At 36.9% G+C, this 19,323-nt stretch overlaps 1 protein-coding gene across 1 annotated transcript in view; it reads left to right on the top strand.

Annotated features, from left to right (window-relative positions):
- Positions 1 to 19,323, top strand: part of KIF6 (kinesin family member 6) — a 154,672-nt gene that overhangs the window by 126,145 nt on the left and 9,204 nt on the right. The window contains exons 17-19 of the mRNA XM_061989631.1: positions 13,039 to 13,123; positions 14,071 to 14,208; positions 15,814 to 15,906. Coding sequence (XP_061845615.1) covers positions 13,039 to 13,123; positions 14,071 to 14,208; positions 15,814 to 15,906 — 316 coding nt within the window. The remainder of the gene's footprint in view (positions 1 to 13,038; positions 13,124 to 14,070; positions 14,209 to 15,813; positions 15,907 to 19,323) is intronic.

The raw sequence follows: 19,323 nt of genomic DNA, 5'->3' as shown, positions 1-19,323 counted from the left end.
AGTGAAAAGAAAAGCTTTCCCTGGGGTTTTCAATGATGGAGAAGAAAAATCTGATTTTTATATGATTCTAATGGAGCATTATCTTAAGATGCTTTTAAACTACCACTACTGGAAAATGTAAAGCCTGATTCTTAACTATATTGTTCCAGTTTTGCATTGATAGAACATGATTACAAACTAACAACCAGGTTAATGTAACATTATACACCAACACTGATGGAAGACTAAATCCTGAATTAGACCTGCCTGATAACATAAGAAACCCTATGACATATTGTAATGGGAAGATGCGTCTATGGACACGAAGTCATGCTAGCAAAAGTACATTTTATACACTAACTTTCCGTAACAGAAGCAACTGTAGAGACTTGCACAATTATGCTTATTCATCTACATCGTCAGTAAGGGCTTCTGTTAGGTCACCTCTGAAAGTTAGGAAGAACCCTTGAACACAGTCCTGGCTGATCTGTTCATACCATCAGAAATGTTTAGCAAACCTACAAGTCCCCCAGGCTGTTCAGTCAGCTTTAAACAGACCCTGTCAAGTCTTTGTACACAGAAGGGCAATTTGTTATGTGCGGTATGAGACGTGTTTTTTAAATTAACGTGAATGGTGGAGTCTGTGGACTGTGATGCAGCATCTTCAGTACAACATGCCCCTTGTAACCATTGTTTTTTATTAGTTTATCAGTTTAGTTGCAAGACAACTTTGTAGCTTTCCATTTCAAACATTTTTCTTATTGATCTTGTTCTCCATGACACTTTCCTCTCTTTTTATCTAAGTTTGGGAATCTGGGCTAGTAACAACTTAGTCCTTTCAGGATTCTCCTCAGAACATCAAGAGATGGCAAAACTTTTCTGCTTCTACATAGGTTTTTTAGGACATAATTAATTTCTGTTCAACTCCATTGTCTATGTAGAGCTATTTGAAAAGAAGAAAAAAAAAAAAGAAACAACGAAAACAAACCAAAAAACCAAATCAGGTACAATTTCACATGGGTAAAGATGGCAAATACAGGTCTGTGTAAGAAATCTGCATCCTTTCTACACATCTCAGCATTAAAGCCCTGTTTTATCAATGTTTTCTTTTAAAAAATTGTTTTCCAAAGTTTTGTAACATGGATTTTAGTGGAAGTAAGATTTTCTATTTCTGCTGTTATTCAAAGAGATGTTCCCAAGTTCCTTTTGAGTAAACTTTCTTTGAAAAAGTCCATTCCTCCTAAAAAATAAAATTACTAGGTGAGTCAGAAATAATAGATATATTTGAATCATAGAAAATGCATCTCAGTATTTGATTTAGTGGTATGAATGCCTGAGAGCAAGGATCTTGGCATCTCGCGACCTGATCTAGGTGAACCTGCTTCTGCAAGGGGGTTGGACTAGATGATCTCTAAAGGTCCCTTCCAACCCCTACCATTCTATGATTCTATGATTCTATGATCTCTTATTTTTATATTTGGATTTGTAGCACATACTTGTTTTAAGTGAAAGTAGAGAGCTTTCTCTTTGTCTTTGCTTCTTTACAGGATTCCCTACATCATCTTTTCCTACGTTTTCAAAGTTACATACCTGTTCTAAAGATACTACTACCAGTTAATGCACTTGTTCTTGCTCTTCTATGTGTTTCTTTATAGTATGTATCATTCTGTTTCCTCACACCTTTCCTTCATTGTAAGTGAAACAACAGTGTGATCAGTATCAGACTAGAGCAGGGACATTAAGTGTTGTGTAATGCATCGGGCTACTACTGTGGGAATAATCTAACCATGTTAGGAAAGAATTTCAAACAAACTGTTCCTCCAATGCACCAGTTTGTGGTGTTCCCAAGAAGCTGCCACTACCATATATATATCTATACCTGGTGGGATGCAAATATAATTGTCTGACACATTTCTGCCTATCTGAAGAGGTAGAATTGGGAACTGCTGCTCCCACTTATTCACAGTGAGAAACCATAGAATCACAGAATGATTTGAGTTGAAAGGGACCTTTAAAGAGATCTAGTCCGACACTCCTGCCATGGGCAGGGATATCTTTCTCTAGGTCAAATTGCTCAAAGCCCCATTCAACCCAACCTTGAACCTTTCCAATATAGCCCATACCATCATGGTTTATATCTAGTGTGTATATAAGGTATGTTTAGGGAGTGTATGATAGTTCTCTCTGCAACCACGGCAGCATCTTACAGACATATTTAACATTAATTAGGCTAATAGTCAGTAACTCTCTTGAACTCCTCTGCTGTGTTCTATGTGAATGGAAAGCACTTCCAAACTGCTAATTTGCATCAGAGTTAATCTCTCATTTAAATAAATCCATATCTAAATAAAGTGGGTTACACGTTGCAACTAGAAATTTAGCTTTGTTCATATGAACCAGCAGAGACCTAATTTGTATTAATACCATGAAATGGACACAAGTGTTTTCAATCACAAAATTCCAGAAACTGAGGAAAATGACAGGCTGTGTTTTCCCATATAAATCCAACACAGTCCATGGAGAATAATAGATGGCTTTTTTTAAGACCATCACTTCTGGTGCTGAAAAATTATATCTTATGTATGGGCTAAATAAAGCACTTCAGAGAAATAATCTGTTTGAAGTCCAGATTTTTAAGATGTTTATTCTTTTATGAGAGATAAAGCAACATGTTCCCACTGCTGCTAGGCACCCAAAGATACTTCTCTAAAACCATGTAGGTGAATTCCCATACTTCCAGACTGTAAAATATGGTACTTTTAGCTCAAAACAAACAAAAAAGCCATGTAATCAGTCTGCAACGGCTGCAGGATAAGGTATTTATATCACTTAGAAATTTCTATTTTTCATATGCACAATGTTTCTTTATGTTGTGTTCTTCCATACATCTGGGCTTGAAATTTTAAGCAACAGCGGTATTTTTGCAGAAGTACGCTGCTGTTACCCATGCAGAGCAATGATTTTATTCCAAGGGTGACCTCTAGTGGTGCCAAGACCACTTTTTTTAGTGATGGGTTTAATTTCTTCAGTCTTTCTAATTCAGAAGAAAAAAAAAAATCAGAAATTAAGGTTTAATTTTGGAATTCTGAGACTGACAGAAAGTTGGAAAGATTGTGCTTATTAAAAAGTTCACTATTTGTATGGTGAAGATAAAAATAGCAAAACTGACTGAAAGTTCAGAAACCAGTGCCTTTTTCCCTTTTTTAAAATAAGAATTTTAGAATGATATTTTTAAATTTGCTTTCTGCAATTCTTGTAACATATGAAGCTCTTTCATAAATATTTTTCATGTTTTTTTTTAAAAGTGCTTAAAATACTGATGAACAATTAATTTTGAAAACATATATAAGTAGTTAAATGGTATGCCGTAAGTGCATTAGAGGATCCTTATAGTTTGCTGATACTGCAGTGTATTTGAGCCACTGCAGTTATTCAGATTTGTCTTGGAGGAAAAAAACACTGACTTTAGCCTGTGGTAATTGTGAAGTTGCACACCATTACAAACTTACCCTCTTGGGTTTTGTGTTATTTGTGCTTCAAGTCAACACAGTAATATGGCTAAAACTCTGAGCTCTTCAAGGGCTTTTATATTTTTGTATGAACCATGTTCTTCTGTAAATATGAGCACTATCAGAAAAAAAACCCCACAGATTCAAAGCAGCAGCTAGACAAACAGCAAAGATTCCCTTGCAACAGTACTTGAGATTTCTTCTGAGGTGATATGTTTTGGTTTTTTTCCCAGTATTATGTAGGTATTAAGTTTAAAATTGTAGGAATATATTCTAATAAAAAGACACTTACACCTCTCCTTTCAGGCCTCAAGCCCATGCAGATCTTTCTTTCCGTGAGTTTCTCTTCAGCCTTTCTAGGGTGTTTTGTGGCTTGATTTGTTGATGTTTTTTTTCTGTTACTCTTTTCAGCAGCTTTTACTAGGTGCAATGATAAATTGTAGAGGCAATCATAACTTTTCCTTTTAATTGTGTCTTTAAGAAAGAGAATACTGCATCTATAATGGAAATCTTTTGAATGTATTCTCTTGAACTGCCAGAGAAAATTCTGAGATTACTCATGTGTTCCTATTAAGCTTCCCATGTGACCCACTCAATTTCATCTTATCAGATCTCAAAAAAGAGCAAAGACATCTTTGGATCAAGTGATATTTTTATTAGGAGTCATGAACTTGTAGCACAGCTATCCAGTTCTCAGATTTATTGACATTGACTTCAGCATTTCACTGTTGTTGGAACAGCTTGCAGTCTCTGTAAGCTTTCTTGCAGTATTTCTTCTGAAATACTGAAAAGTTCAGTGTAAGTTGTATTATTATTTAGAGATTCCATCTGGTCACTAGCAAATAAGCAAGACAGAATCTGGAGATGAAATGCCTAATTCTCTAATTTGGTCCACTAAAATTAAGATATTAGGAAAAAGATGCTGTAAGGATAGTTGAACATTGAAAGAGGTCATCAGAGAAGTCTGCGGAATCTCTGTCCTTTTTTGTTTTTCATGACATGTCTGGATAACCTTGTCTTATTCAGTTTTTACCCAGCTTTGAGCAGTAAGTTGGACCATGCAGCCTTCTAAGGTCTCATCCAACCAGAATGATCCTGTAAGAAGGTTTCTAAGACAGGAGATGAAGTGAGCAAAAAATAGATTTTGTTTTATGCACAGTCTACTGGCCTAAGCTTGTTTTCTTCAGCTTCAGTATACCTCAGAGTAGCCCTCTCTCTGTTGGCTGTAAAAAAGCTGGTAGAATAACTATGAGTAATATGAAATTTAAAGTGCTTCAAATTTCCTTGGTTTAATGATGTCCAGTCAGTGTGTTGGACAAATTGACTAGTTCTGTATCAGTCAAGTTTTCTTCCATGAGTGCTCTCGATAATAAACCAAAGTTCTGTATTATAATGAACTGTAAACAAGAAATTGAGTTCTTTTGGATCTGTACTTGCTTTGACTTTTTCAAAGTAAAGGTTAGATTCACAATAACAATTTCCATCTGATCATATGTTGTGGTTTAAGCTGAGGCAGCAATGAAGCTCCATGCAGCTGCTCACTCCCCCTCCCACACCTCCTGTAGGACAGGGAGGGGAATCTGAAAGGAAAATCAAGACTCCTGGATTAGGAACAGGTATAATAACTAATTTTTTTTAAATATCATAACAATAAGAAGAATAACATATAATAATAGTAATTAAGAGAAACAAAACCCAAGAAAGACAAATGATGCCCAATGCAATTGCTCACCACCCACTGATTGATGCCCAGGCACTGATCCATCCCTCCCCACTTCTCTCAGTTAATATCCTGGGAATGACATCCTAGGGCATGGAATAGCCTTTTGGCTAGCTCTTGTCAGCTGTCCTGGCCACGTTCCCTTCCAGCTTTTCATGCACACACTGTCCTCCGCTGTTCCCCCAGCCCACTCACTGGGAGCGCAGGGTGAGAAGCAGAAATTACCTTGGTGCTCTGCAAGCACTGCTCAGCAATAACCAAAACTTCCCTGTGTTAGTAACATTCTCTTCAGCGTATACCCAAAATATGGCCCTGCAGCAGCTGCTCAGAAGGAAATTAACTCTATCCCAACTGAAACCAGGACAGGACAAGGACTGAGTGAGAAATAGAATGGCTAATATGAAATCCGATGTTTCAGAACATGCTGCAAATCTGGTGGAAAATTTCTTACATTTTAAGTTTTGCTGAAACAGTTAAAAGAAATTAATTTATTACTTCTTTCCTCAAAAGTAGAGCTTGAATCTATTGTTCAGAGAAGAACCTTGTGGATAAGTTGTAATTGTTTCTGAATATGTCAGAATTGTCTCTTCTCAGTATACAGTACAGTGTGATTCACCCATCAGCCACCAGAACATTGAGCTCAATGTCTTTTCCTTCATAGGTCCTAGGTAAGAGCTGTTTGAGTTATGAGAAATGCCTAAATACATGTATACTTTTTGTACCTTCTTGAGCTGACAAGCCAGCATCAACAGTCTAGTTCTTCTGCAGCTGCAGCTGATGTGTATGTGAATGGGAGGACCAGCAAGAGTGTGGCACTTGATGTTGAATATGAGTGTGGCCAGCAGGGACAGAGGGTCCCAAAAACCTAATCTAGTTGCCACAACTTATAAAGTTGTGACAACTAGAACACTGAAAAAAATAAAAATTCCTGCTGATGTCAAAACCTATGGTTGTGGCTTCAGAAATTTTCTGGAAAACTCACACATCATACCAACATTTAGAAAATCATTCTGGAAACTCTTTTAGAGGGATAATAGAGTAAACAGACGGGAGGGTGGAAACAAAATTTCTGCACTACTTTAGTCTTTATTTTACAATTAACCAAAGTGTGGTCTTAGCATACATCTCTGCTATTTGCTAAAAAAAAATGAAAAAAAAATTCATATCTGTGACAGAGGTGTTTCAGGCCCAGCATCTTTTGTCTTCTTTATGGGGCGAGGGGTAAAAACACTGTACCATGCAACCCCATGCTCAATGTCTATTCATTTCACCAGTTTTCCTTTCTGTTTTTCATGTCCTCTGCTTCTCTCTTGCAGATTAAAGGTCTTTATACCTAGTAGCAGAAAGATCAAAATTGTTCAGGCTGACATTGCCATTTACATTTGTTTGGTTAGTATTCATCTCTTTATCCACTCCTTGAATCAAGGTCTAAACCTTTTTTATTGTCTAACTTGAAGTGACACATCTGTTGCATGTGAACATGTGACCCGTCTCTACATACACACAGCTGAAACAGAAGTATTTAAATATAAAATATATATGCTTACTTTATTCCTTAATATTCTTTCAAATGACATTGCTATAAATTCAGTGTACAGTCCAAGATAAATGCTTTTGAGAATTGTCACAAGTGTTTATATTGACGACCATAGCCAGAGTTCCACACAAAATGCAGGTAAAATCCCATTGTTTTTATAAAGCAATAGACCTGCTGAATTGATTTTGCCATTGCTGTATGTATTGCATTCCTCAATGTGACCTGTAAGCAGCGGATTTACCTTGCATGCCTATGTATATTGCTTGTTCACAGTAAGGTTGGTACTTCTAGATCTGAGAACCATACATCTACTTCTCTGAAAATCCTAAGAAATATGAATGCACCAGTATCTCTTCTGTGCTCTATGATACTCTGTGACTGTGCCTTTAGCACCCTTAGGTATTTCTTGTTCTCAGTAAAGTTGTGCTATACTATTCTCAGTAAAGTTCTTGCCTTGACCAGGCATTGCTTTATGGTGCTATCTGCACATTGGTGGCAGTGTATTCTTAATATCTCAGGTTCAGGACAAGCAAACAACTTCAGTTCTTTTAGGAAAAGCATGACAAAACTTAGCAGAGAGACTTTTTGTTTCCATTAAAGCTCTTGAATGTTGTAGAAATGAATGTTAATGAAGCCTCAAAACTTACAGATGACAAACCACATCCCTTTTTAGGAGGTAGAGAAAGATCATTCAAATATCAGGTATGGTTTTAGCTAATATTATGAACAAGATAAAAGATGCACAATAATCTCATGTAATTGAATGGTCCAATGTCTTTATTAAGTGTAGGCAAGAATCTCAGTTAGCAAGGGTTTCCTAAGTCTATGCTACTATTCCACTAAATCAACTGCTGTGTATGGAACCTATTAAATTTGAAGCTGTCTTTTTTTTTTTTTTCAGTTTATTGTACTTATATATTTGGAAACCAACAAAAAACTTTTAGCCACAATGGTTTCACAAACTTTCATAGCTTGAGTGCAACTGACATGAAGGCAACGCCTTCTGTTTTATATGCCATATATTTTCAGGAGCAAGTATATAGTTGACTAGTTCAAAGAAGAAACTGTAGAGAATTGAAGTGTGAGTCTGTATTTAGCCAGAACAGCTCTCAGAGACTTGAAAAAATAGCTCCACTTTCCAGGTTTGCATTGGAAGTCAGTTAGTTTGAGGCAAGATTAATCAAAAAGTCCCATAAACAATACAATGATACAAAGTAAAGCAGGATACTGATAGATCCTTTTACTACATTTAGTGATAAAAATAAACAATTGATGGAATACATGTGCCCTTAATTCTCCACCTACGCAATTACAAAGTGCTGAAAATAAAACAGATTGTTTTGATGTATGCTCATGACCAATTAGCTGAAATTTTAAAAAATTATTAATTAGGATTAGGGATAAATTGCTCTAAAACAAATAGCATAAGCTCTTCCAGAAATTAGAATATTCTCATCTTCTCCTGAGTTTCATTGCACATACCCACCTTTTCTTTTGTATAAGGTACATGGATGGTGCCTGGTACATTGACTTAGCCCAGGGAAGGATTAGGGAAAAAAAAGGGATAATTATTTATAAGTTGATCCTGAATAGCAACGGTCAGGTAGTTCTTTTTGAAAAACCCAAACGACAGTATATGTTCCAGGTTGAAAGCACTAAAGCTCGAGTTTGCCAAAAGCTGCAAAGCTGATAAGTAAAGCAGTAACAATATTAAATGCATACTGAAGTCAGTTCTAAATTTGGTTGCTTCAAGTGACTATAAATTTAAGCAGATAAACATAAGAGTGTCCAGTGAAAAAAAAATGAAAATCTCTGCCTGCAAAAGTACAGCTGGAGGGCAGGGCACAATGTTATTTCAGGCACAAGACAATAAATCCCTAGGAGGCTGACTTCTAGGATATACTCAGGTCGAGAAATATATGAGTGCCCCAGGGAGCATAAAGTTCAGGGTCACAGAGAGTTTCTTGCAAAATTTTCTGACTGTAGACAAGAATCTGCCAGAGTATTTCAAGTTGTTGCCAGCTTACAATAAACTATGATGATAACACTTGGTATCTCATGCTAGAAATAGTGAGTTTTGTCAGTGTTTGCTGTATTGCTTTGAAACAGTGATCCAGTTAGCAGGTGCCTTCATTTCTTTCTGGTATTTTGTGATTTGGAGACGTGGAATGCCATGTAAAACTTAATACTTTCTGTGCTCCAAAATTGACCCTTTCATTAGAATAAAGTTATTATATCTTACAATGACTCTTACAATCTCCTTTATGAAAAAACCCAAACCTTCATGATATGAGTGTCATCTCATGCAGAGCTCATCTTTCTCTCTAAGCAGGCAGCTGGTATCACTTGTATCCTGTGCCTCATTTCTCCAAATGATTTGTATTTGAAGATGAAACAAAACCAATTAGGCTGAAGATAAATACAAAAGTTGGAATTTATTTAACTACCCAATGTAGGACTGTCATAAAATCTCTTCTTTACATTGTGTCACTCAACACTTTTAACACAAACCTTCACAACATAGGATTCATAAATTTAGCCACTCAGCTGTATGTGCAATTACACGAATAGAAAGGAATGGATCTTCTGAGTACATTGCTGACCTGCTAAAATAACTTTGTTATAAAGAATTGGATGAAGGTACACCAACAGAAACCCCTAGTATACACAGAAGCAAAGTTTTCCCAAACATGCACATCATACCTCCTCTGCATCGCTGAAACCTGAGTCTGCATTATCCAGGATCAAATTGAACCAACTGCTTTTGTTTTCCAGAAGTCACTGAGGCACTAAAAGTGCATATGATGCTGTATATCAGCTGAAAGCCTCGTCTTAGATGATGCACTAAAAGCGTGAAGCTGGACTGGACAGTCAAGTTGCATATGACAAACTGTTAAGCAATGAATTAAAAGTCAACCCTGAGTAAACAGGCAGATAGCACTTTGTGTTCTTCCATGCAGCTGCAGAGATGATAGCTGATAGTTAATATTTCAGTAGTAGAACCTCTGTATTGCAAATTTTTTAATGTATATGGGCAAAAGTTGGTCTCGTTAATTTTCATTTTTTTCATAATTTACATATACTTTGGATATATGCAGCTAATATATACATAAAATTATGTTATGTTTTAATAAATATTTTCTGTTTCTGCATGGGCAGGCAGATATGTACAATAAAAATAAACTCTTGCAGAGGAATAAAAACCTGTAACAAAAGGAATGTATTTCTTCTTAGGTACCTATCTTAAATCTGTGATTAAATATTATACTTTCCATGTTTTACTGTCTATTCACTCAGTTGTCCCTCTCATGTTATTTTAAAACAACTGAGCCTGCATACTGAAGAATGCTAACATTAGACATGAGATACAATGAGCCAGTAACCTCTGCTGTATCTGAAATTGCCTGAGCTGGTGGGAGGAGGAGGATATGAGGCAGCACCAGCAGCATCCCAGGGGCGGAAAGAGGCCACTGCAGGGATTCAGGAAAGGTAAAAGGGAGAGAGGAGAAAGAAGCAGCAGGGAATGAGAAGACAGAAGCAGCAACAAAGAAAAAGGTTGAAATACGCTCTACCATACTATAGATCTCTTTTGCTTGGAACGTCAGGGAAGAGCCACGATTCATCTCTGTATATTGCAGTAGGCAGATTAAAAATATGTAGTCTTTAGAGTAGAATGCCATTCAGTTCACAATCACATTGTTGCAATGAGAAAGCCTGACAAAAAATGAAATGGAGATTGCAACAGCATGGGAAAAGACACCAGAGAACTTACAAAGCAGTGCACAAGTAGGTATGTCCTAGGCTTGACCTGATACTCTTATCAGATCTTTTCTGCTTTTATAATTGGAACACAATGATGGATGTCTAAGTTTTATCCATTTTAATGACAAAATATCCAATGCTATTTTTGCTACTGAGGTCCTATCAGCTTGAAATATAGTCATCTCTTTCCATTCTGTACATGTACAAAACTTCATGCTGCTCACCTTGTCCACAGCTGTGTTTCTTGCTTTCATCACCAGCATATTGCTGGAGATAATGGGTGTAGATGTATTAAGGGTTGAGGATGCTGGGCCTTTGTGTCGGAGAGGTACTCATCTCATATAAAAGACTTTATTATTATTTCTGAAGGTAACTTGCAACCAAATGTTCCCTCCTACAGTGTGTAATCAGCAGCAGAATAGTTTTATATATGTGACAAAATTCTGCCTAAGTTTGGCTCCCCTTTCAGAGCTACTGTGAAAATATTTTTCCGAGTACTAGATGTCCAAATAAATCAGGGAAGGAAAGCTGCAATATTATGGCCTTGCAACACTCCATAATGATTACCAGAATATGGTAATTTTTTGGTCTAGGGAAGTCCTCACTTCAGAAAGAGCATTAATATTTTAAGATGTTAAGCCTTTCACTCTATTATTTCCCTTCATTTTAAGGGGCTAGAGCTGCTACTTCCTGAGCTCAGACACTTTAACAGATTTTGCAAAGAGGTCAAATGTTCTTCAGTGTGTTCAGGAGAGTTAAACTACCTCTCAGGAGAATTAACTACTGCCAAAGATGGCTCAAGCTAAGTCTGTCTGGCTTTACATGGAAACAAATTAAGGATGCTCACGTGGTGTGTAAACATGGATCATTTGGGAGGCAGTAACTCCCTAAATCATTTAAGTTTGTTCCACTAGAGCACATCCCTTTCAAGACTGGATGCAGTGTGTTCATGAGGTCAGAAGAAGTGTGAAGCCTCAGGATCTCTGCAGTGAGTTTCTCCCCACAAGTTCCCTTTGTAGTTCTGCGCTTTCCTACATTGTGCTTTATCCCAAAGATGAAATCTGACAAATCATAAAACCCTGATCCCTTGTAATCATTGAAAGGTTTGTTGCTTTCCTTAAAGGTTCTTGGCATTGTTATGATGGCCTTCGTATTATTCATTGTGTTCGGGCACAACCTGTTAACATGATGCCACTATTGCAGTGTCTCCTCTGCCCTGATGTTTACACCTTACACCTCATAGCTTGGGCATTCAATTCAGCATTCCCAGAATTTTGGTTTTTAATCTTTTGAGTGTACACACTCTGCCACAAAGATCTTCACTCTATCCTTCTTCTGTAATCTACACATCCTGCAAAGCCTTTTGATGTATGAGATGAGAATTGTGCATGGGCTTTGTCCACCTTGGTCATCTGTATTAACATCCTTGACCCAAGTACTCTAAATTAAATAAATGCTTTTCAACTCCATCTGTATTAAGCTACAGGGTGCTGCAACAAAAGATTAATGGTTTCAGCTGGCACGCTGACAGGCGGAGAGAGGTTGTTACTGCCCTCTTGTTTCAGACAAAATTCCTCTCCTCAAAGTGAGGGTGCACTCCTCAGGCCCCATGACAGGTTGATGTAGAATTTATTTTCTTGGCAGAAATAACAGTCAGGATGGAAACTTGCATGTATTGTACAGCAAATCATTTGTTTCTTTCCTTTTTCTGCAGTTAAAAAGGTTAAATGTGTTTTCTTGGGAACCTTAGACTATTCCCATTCATCCTAGAAATAGAAACTGTTGTAATATTAGTAGGTAACTTTACATTTCCTTTCACTGTTTAACATATAACCATGATTGAAAGACTGTTTTGCCATCTCTTATGCAATGTTTATTACATGCTAACTAGGTCTGTTATAGGATAGGAAAATCCTAAGCTGCTTTCTTGGGTTAGCTTAGGTTACTCTTAAGGTATTTCATCAGTTCTCCTTTACCTTGAAAAACTTCTCACACAGTTTCAGGACATTTTCCTTATTTATATTAATTTTCATAATTTATTGCTTACTCAAGTTAATTTATCCTTCAGGATTTGTATTTTCTTTCTGTTTCTGTATTTCCAGCCACCAACATAGCTACTGTTGTATTTTCTTTTCACAACAACTGTGCTGTTCTGGTCTTGGTTTTGACTCAAAACTGTCAGGTTGAATGCATTTGTTAGGTTTATTATGCCAAAGATTGGGTTTTAAAATGAACTGGTGAACTAACTTTTATTCATATCTAAAATGAATATTCCAGGCTTTACTAAAAACAAAAAAAAAAAAACCAACTAAACCCAGACCAAAAATGAACTTAAGTCAAATCACTAGTTATCAAGTGTCTCATACTCAGTAAGAGCTAAATAAGGAATTTGGAGAAACATTTCCAGAAGAGAGAAACTGTTAGCAACCTTCATTTCATTATATACCTCTTAAAAATAAGGTTTTATAACTAAAAGTTGTTTCTTTGTACATCATATGGACACTGCTTACGTCTGATCATTTCTGTTTCAGCTGTTTCCAGTCCTTCTGAAGAGCTAAATACTCTTGATCCAGTAGAAGAGAAGCTTAGAATGCAAATTGAAGAAGAAAAAAAAAGGTTTTACTTCTGCCTCAAACTTCTGCCATCCTTCAGAAGATAAATTATATTGATAGTATATTCCAATTACAATTCTACACATACAGCTACCCTCAGGGTTTTCTCTGACATTTTAAAAATGCCAGCTTTTTGGTACACTAACAGTTTTTAACTTTGTGTCTATATGCTGTTGGTTTGTCTGTAAGTTGCCACAGTGCACGAGCAGGGAAAATTTATGCTTTGCTAATGGCTAAAAAGAAACAAAAAACAGTTTACTGTCCTCCCAGAGGATTAGAGTTACAAACTTATTGCTTGAATACAAATGTATTGTGAAGCCTTTCAGTTGATCCAGAAATGTCCTCCCTTCCATGACCTAAGGAAAACCTTTAGACTATTCAGGGTTGACTAAGTGTAACTAATATGCAGAAGACATATCGATTAATCAATCCTTGCTCTAATGTCACTTTAGCCAAGAGGATAAAAGAAAATAGATACAAAGACGTCAGTTCTAAGTAACTTGCTAGCATTATGACCAAACTATGAGGAAACTTCTGGCTATTTCATACTACTGGTAAATCTCCAACTATATGTTAGCCAAGAGGCCTCATTCATGAAGCTTCCGTCTGAAAGTAGAATCAGTCTCAGGTCCTATCTGAGTCCACGCTCTAGTGACCAGTTGTTTATTAATGCTAACATTCTGAGAAATCAAAATAAGTAAATGACATATTTGATGCCACCTGAATTTCACTAATTTCTTTAGGGAAGTCGAAGCTTTGCAGTAAAAGTTTCTTGTTCTTATTGTCCAATTAAGCTCTTAAAAATATGAGATGTAGCTTTCCGTGTCTCCCCCATCTCTGATTATTATATATTCTTTTGTAGTTTAAATCTGTAACTATTCTGGGCAGGATAAAGCTTTATTCAGATATGTGTTGGAAGATCTGTAATACATTTTTTTCTTTCCATATTAGTTATAAAACAATGTTCAATCGCTTGAAAGTGCTGAAGGTAGAAATTGAACACCTGCAGCTCCTTATGGAAAAAGCCAAGATGAAGCTGCAAAAAGACTTTGAAATCTGGTGGTCTGAAGAGGTAATAAATCTACAGGTATGAAACAATTTTTTATTTCTTCCATTTTCATGTAAATGTGACATCTTATATCACTTCTTAAATCAGTAGTTAATTGACTAGATAGAAAGAAGTATGAAGGATGGGATTTGGGACCTGATTCACCTGTGCTTCTGCCAATGCAAATCAGGTAAAGCTAATGTGAAGTATCCTTATATGAAGGTAGCACAAATGAAGCAAACCCCTTCTTTTGTACTCTTTCTATATTCTATTTGACATTCCTCCAAACAACTTGATCAAAAGCCAAAAATGGTCCCAAATGCCAAAAACTCTGAAGAAACATAACATGAATAATCATTTGTTGGAAAAAAACAATCTTTTTTACTGCTAGCAAAACTATAATTTCACCACGTTTGTAATGTATGTATTAGAAGATGGCAGTTATAGCTGCAATATGGACAAATCCCAGCAAACATAGTTGGTTTCTATCTTTGTTTTTAAAGACTCCAGTAACCCTTCAGCTTTGCTAAGCTCCCACGAGGTCAGCAGCTCTCCTAACAGAGTGTGTATTCCCTCCCTGTCTAGCTGAGGCCCACCACTGTCATCATTGACTGCTTAAGAACCCATCAGAGTGCTGTAATTTAACAAAATTCAGCTAAAAATGGACTAAAGAGATGTCATTTTAAACAGTATATTAGAAGCTCATAACACAGTCATTCTGAAAGCTAGGCAATTTCACAAACACAGGAGACAGTACAAGAGGGTCCAGAGGAGGATCAACTGAAACAACAACATAGCTTTCTCTTTCTCCCCTTCCAACACTTTTTCAATGTCTTCAAAGTAGTGACATGGCATCTCACAGTAAAGTACTGCTAAAAAATGAACATCAGCCTAGTGAAAAAGGGTGCTGGGTGCAGTCCATTTCATATCACTTACTACTAACTGGAAGAGAAGATTTACTCCTTGGCAAAAAAAGTTGTTATAAACAAAGACGAGTTTAAGTAGTATTTGCTTTAGTTCTTATAAGTATAAATTTAAACTGTATTTTTAACAAAAAAAGCCTAAAGTAAATAGTGAACTTAATCTGAACTTCTATAAAGTGCCACCTAACTAACTCAATTCCAAGTTATCATTGCAAAGCATTTTTCAGGTTAAAATCCCTAACCATATTAGTGCCAAAGAAGATAATGCTTTAGTCACCTTCTTCTCTAAATATCTGTTTTTTTCAAAGCACTTCTTGAATCCACTGGAGCGCATTTTTCTCCATCCCTTAACAGTAGAGGTCTAGGATTCAGCCTCTCATGATTCATCAGTAGAAGATTAGAATGCTGGAAAAAGTAATTGGGATTGATTTCTTGGATCTTGACCTATCTATACATCTGAACACCCTAAGAAACTCAAATCATAGAACACATGCTGTTACATATTAATAACCTGTAACTTGAGCTTAAAAATACTTGAACCAATCCCAAACACTTTTCTCTTTGTTCAGAAGTGTTTGTCCAAGTGAAAAAAAAAAAGTGTGATTCAGACTCTGTGTTTTCTGAATGAGTCATTCCCTACCTTGTTATTGCTAAGACCTGTAGGCCAATATTAAGCACTCTAAAAAAATCCTATCCTACATAATTTTGGTTTTCAATCTAAACCCAGCAGGAAAAGCCAGAGATGGTTAGCTCACCAAATACTGCAACTGTTTATCCCCACTTTATCAACTCCTCACAGCATTTATCAACTAACAGGTAAACTGGTTGTTTTTCTCTTCTTTACTTGTAAGAAAATGTACTTTGAGTAGAAGTGCAGTTCATCATAATGCATTTGCAAATATCACACTCAAACACCACATTTCCAGTTACATGAAAAATGGCTGTGTGAAAAATAAATTTTTATCATTTACTCATTTTGCAATCATATTGCAGGAAGTTTCTTGTAACTGTCCTTTTGACTTGTTGGTCTGGGACCCTGGAAACCTGTCACTAGAGACCCCATGACGGATAACTAAGAAAAGCAAGCCTGTTATCACTCAATTTTGCTATATAAGGAGACTATATCTCTTTTGGAATGTATTCAGGAGGCTACAAACCAAAAAGAAAAGATTTTAAGACTATGTAATATATAACCTAAATAGACTTGCTGTTAAAATATGTGCTGATGCTACATTTATGCAGCATATTATTCCACAAAGATAGTGCATTCGATATTTTAAAACACTGGTTTGTTCTCTACAGTAGAAAAATGTAATCGTTTTGGTTGTTTCATCATCAGTCACCTCTGGTTTCAAAACTTCTGTTTTAAATTTGGGGTAATAGATCTTTCATAACAGAATCACAGAATCCCAAGGGCTGGAAGGGACCTCAAAAGATCATCTAGTCCAACCCTCCTGCCAAAGCAGGACCAGCTAGAGTAGGTCACATAGGAACTCATCCAGGTGAGTTTTGAATGTCCCCAGAGAAGGAGACTCCACAACCCATCTGGACAGCCTGTGCCAGTGCTCCCTCACCCTCACAGTGAAGAAATTCTTCCTTGTATTTCATAATCTTCAAGCAAAGTAGAGTACAAGAAAACACATACCTGCATGTTCTCTAACAATAAATGAAGGTGTTTTCTCTCCTTCCCTCTTCCTCTTTCCCTCTCTACCTCTCACTTGCTCTCTTTTTCTCCCTCCTGCTCTCTCTTCTTCTCATTATACACTTAATCTTTTTCTGATGAGTGGCTTTACCTACAATTTTATAACAATGCTCTTTATATCTAATGTTTCCTACTTTGTAACAAACATATAGCCGATATATCATTAGATAATGAAAACTGGATATTCTTACACTTGTAAAATATATTCTGATTGTTATTGAAAATTTTGTGTATCTATAGTAAATGCTCCATAATCAGGACAGTCACTATTCACTTTGCAAATGGCTGGCAGGTTTCAGACCTAGTTTGACCTGTTTATTTCTCGGTTCCTGGAGGTTACTCATCCCACATAAAAGCTGATGGAACAAAACATTTGTTGGTCCAGTTTAGTAGAGTCAGCCAAATCAGCTCAAGCAAACCATAACTGTTACTCTCTTTAACTTTGTACTGAATTGAACTAAGGTTGCACAACCTTTCTGCCCTATTGTTCTTTGGAACAACAATTTCCAGTTGATGTGTTGATGCATTATTCAGGAGAGTCATATCTTTTGCACCCTAAGCTAGAATTAAAAAGAACAAACAATAATGCACAGGCACTTTTCAGTGCAATGTAAGACTGGGCTCCAGGAATGATGATTTCTCCTTCACCTGACCTATCATAGAATTACAGAATCTCAAGGGTTGGAAGAGACCTCAAAAGATCATCTAGTCCCACCCTCCTGCCAGACCAGGGCCACCTAGAGTAGGTCACACAGGAACTTGTCCAGGGGGATTTTGAATGTCCCCAGAGAAAGAGACTAAACAACCCATCTAGGCAGGCTGTGTCAGTGTTCCCTCACCCTCACAGTGAAGAAATTCTTCCTTGTGTTTCTTTGGAACCTCTTATGTTCCAGCTTGTACCCATTGCCCCTTGTTGTATCATTGGATGATCCATCCTACTGACACCTGCTCTTTACATATTTGTAAACATTAATGAGATCACCTCTCTGTCTCCTCCAAGCTAAAGAGCCTCAACTCCCTCAGCCTTTCATCATAAGGGAGATGCTCCACTTCCCTCATCATCTTTGTGGCCCTGTGCTGAACTCTCTCCAGCAGCTCCCTGTCCTTCTTGAACTGAGTGGCCCAGAACTGGACACAATATTCCAGATGTGGTCTCACAAGGCCAGAGTAGAGGAGGAAGAGAACCTCTCTCGACCTACTGCCCACAGCCCTTCTAATACACCCCAGGATGTCATTGACCTTCTTGGTCACGAGGGCACATTGCTGGCTCATGCTCATCCTGCTGACCAGCAGGACCCCCAGGTCCCTTTCCCCTACACTACTGTCTAACTGTTCATTCCCCAACCTGTACTTGTACAGAGTTCTTCTTTCCCAGATGCAAGAGTCTACACTTACCCGTGTAGAATTTCGTTAGATTCTCTCTGCCCAACTCTCTAGCCTGTCCAGGTCTCATCGAATGGCAGCACAGCCTATCTCAGAAGCAAAATTGCACAACTGGTTTCTTTACAATTTTCTTTTAAACTTGTGTTTTAAATGCCTTTTCCATTTGTGTTTATTACTGGAGGAAAAGTCTCAGAAAGTGTGTCTAATATTTTGAATAGAACAGGGGAAGCTGGCAGTTTGCTTTCAGCTGCCAAGCTTACTTCAGAGTTGTATACTGCCCCATATGGTCTCTTGTGCAAAATAAAATGTTTTTTACAATTAACGATTTCTCTGTGTCTAGTTAATGGACAAGTTAACTGAGATTGACTATATGATCCTTGTATCCATATCACAGGTGAATATAGTTTTATTTTCCCATCTTTATCAATATTTTTGATCTTTTGAAGTTAACTACTCTTTTGTCTGTATAGTTCCATAAAGTTGATCTTATTTTATTTTATGCTATTTAAATGTGTTTTACACAGATATATTTTCAGTGCAATGTATATGGAAGTAGAAACTGTTTGCTCTCTGTAAGGCAGGAGATGCAGGTTTAATATCCCACTGTGAGCGAAAATTTACTTTTCCCCCCACTTGAGACAATAACATTTTAGAGTAAAAGTTTCCAATTTCACAGGATTTAAGAGTATAAAATTCTAGAATATTTATTTCACAAGGATTTCCTTGACCCTGGCTGACACAAGAACTTTATTCACCAGTTCCCATGATTGTGTAGGTTGAGTCTAGGCTAAAATTGCTAACCTTAGTTACACAGTCCTGAGATATAAATGGATCTTTGTTTCTAATTCACATCTTTTTCTCTGAAATTCATCTTCACCTAGCAGAATAACCAGTCACCAAAGCAGAAAATTACATTTGATATAACATGGTATCAATAAAACCTATTTCCAAGATGGAATTCAAATCACAGGTGTGTTCAATCAATGTAAGATCTAAAACTTAGTGGGCTGCATGTCAGAAATCTAAGACTGCTGTTGAAAGAGTAAGCATGCAGCAAAACCATTCATACAAACTCCTGAGTGTGAATGGATATAAATGTAATCTTCACGATTAAAAGTAATAAATTATCTATCTCTGCATATAAAGGA

The sequence above is a fragment of the Colius striatus genome, chromosome 2 (assembly GCF_028858725.1).
Source record: "Colius striatus isolate bColStr4 chromosome 2, bColStr4.1.hap1, whole genome shotgun sequence".
NCBI lineage: Eukaryota > Metazoa > Chordata > Aves > Coliiformes > Coliidae > Colius > Colius striatus.
This window is presented reverse-complemented; position numbering and strand designations above follow the sequence as displayed.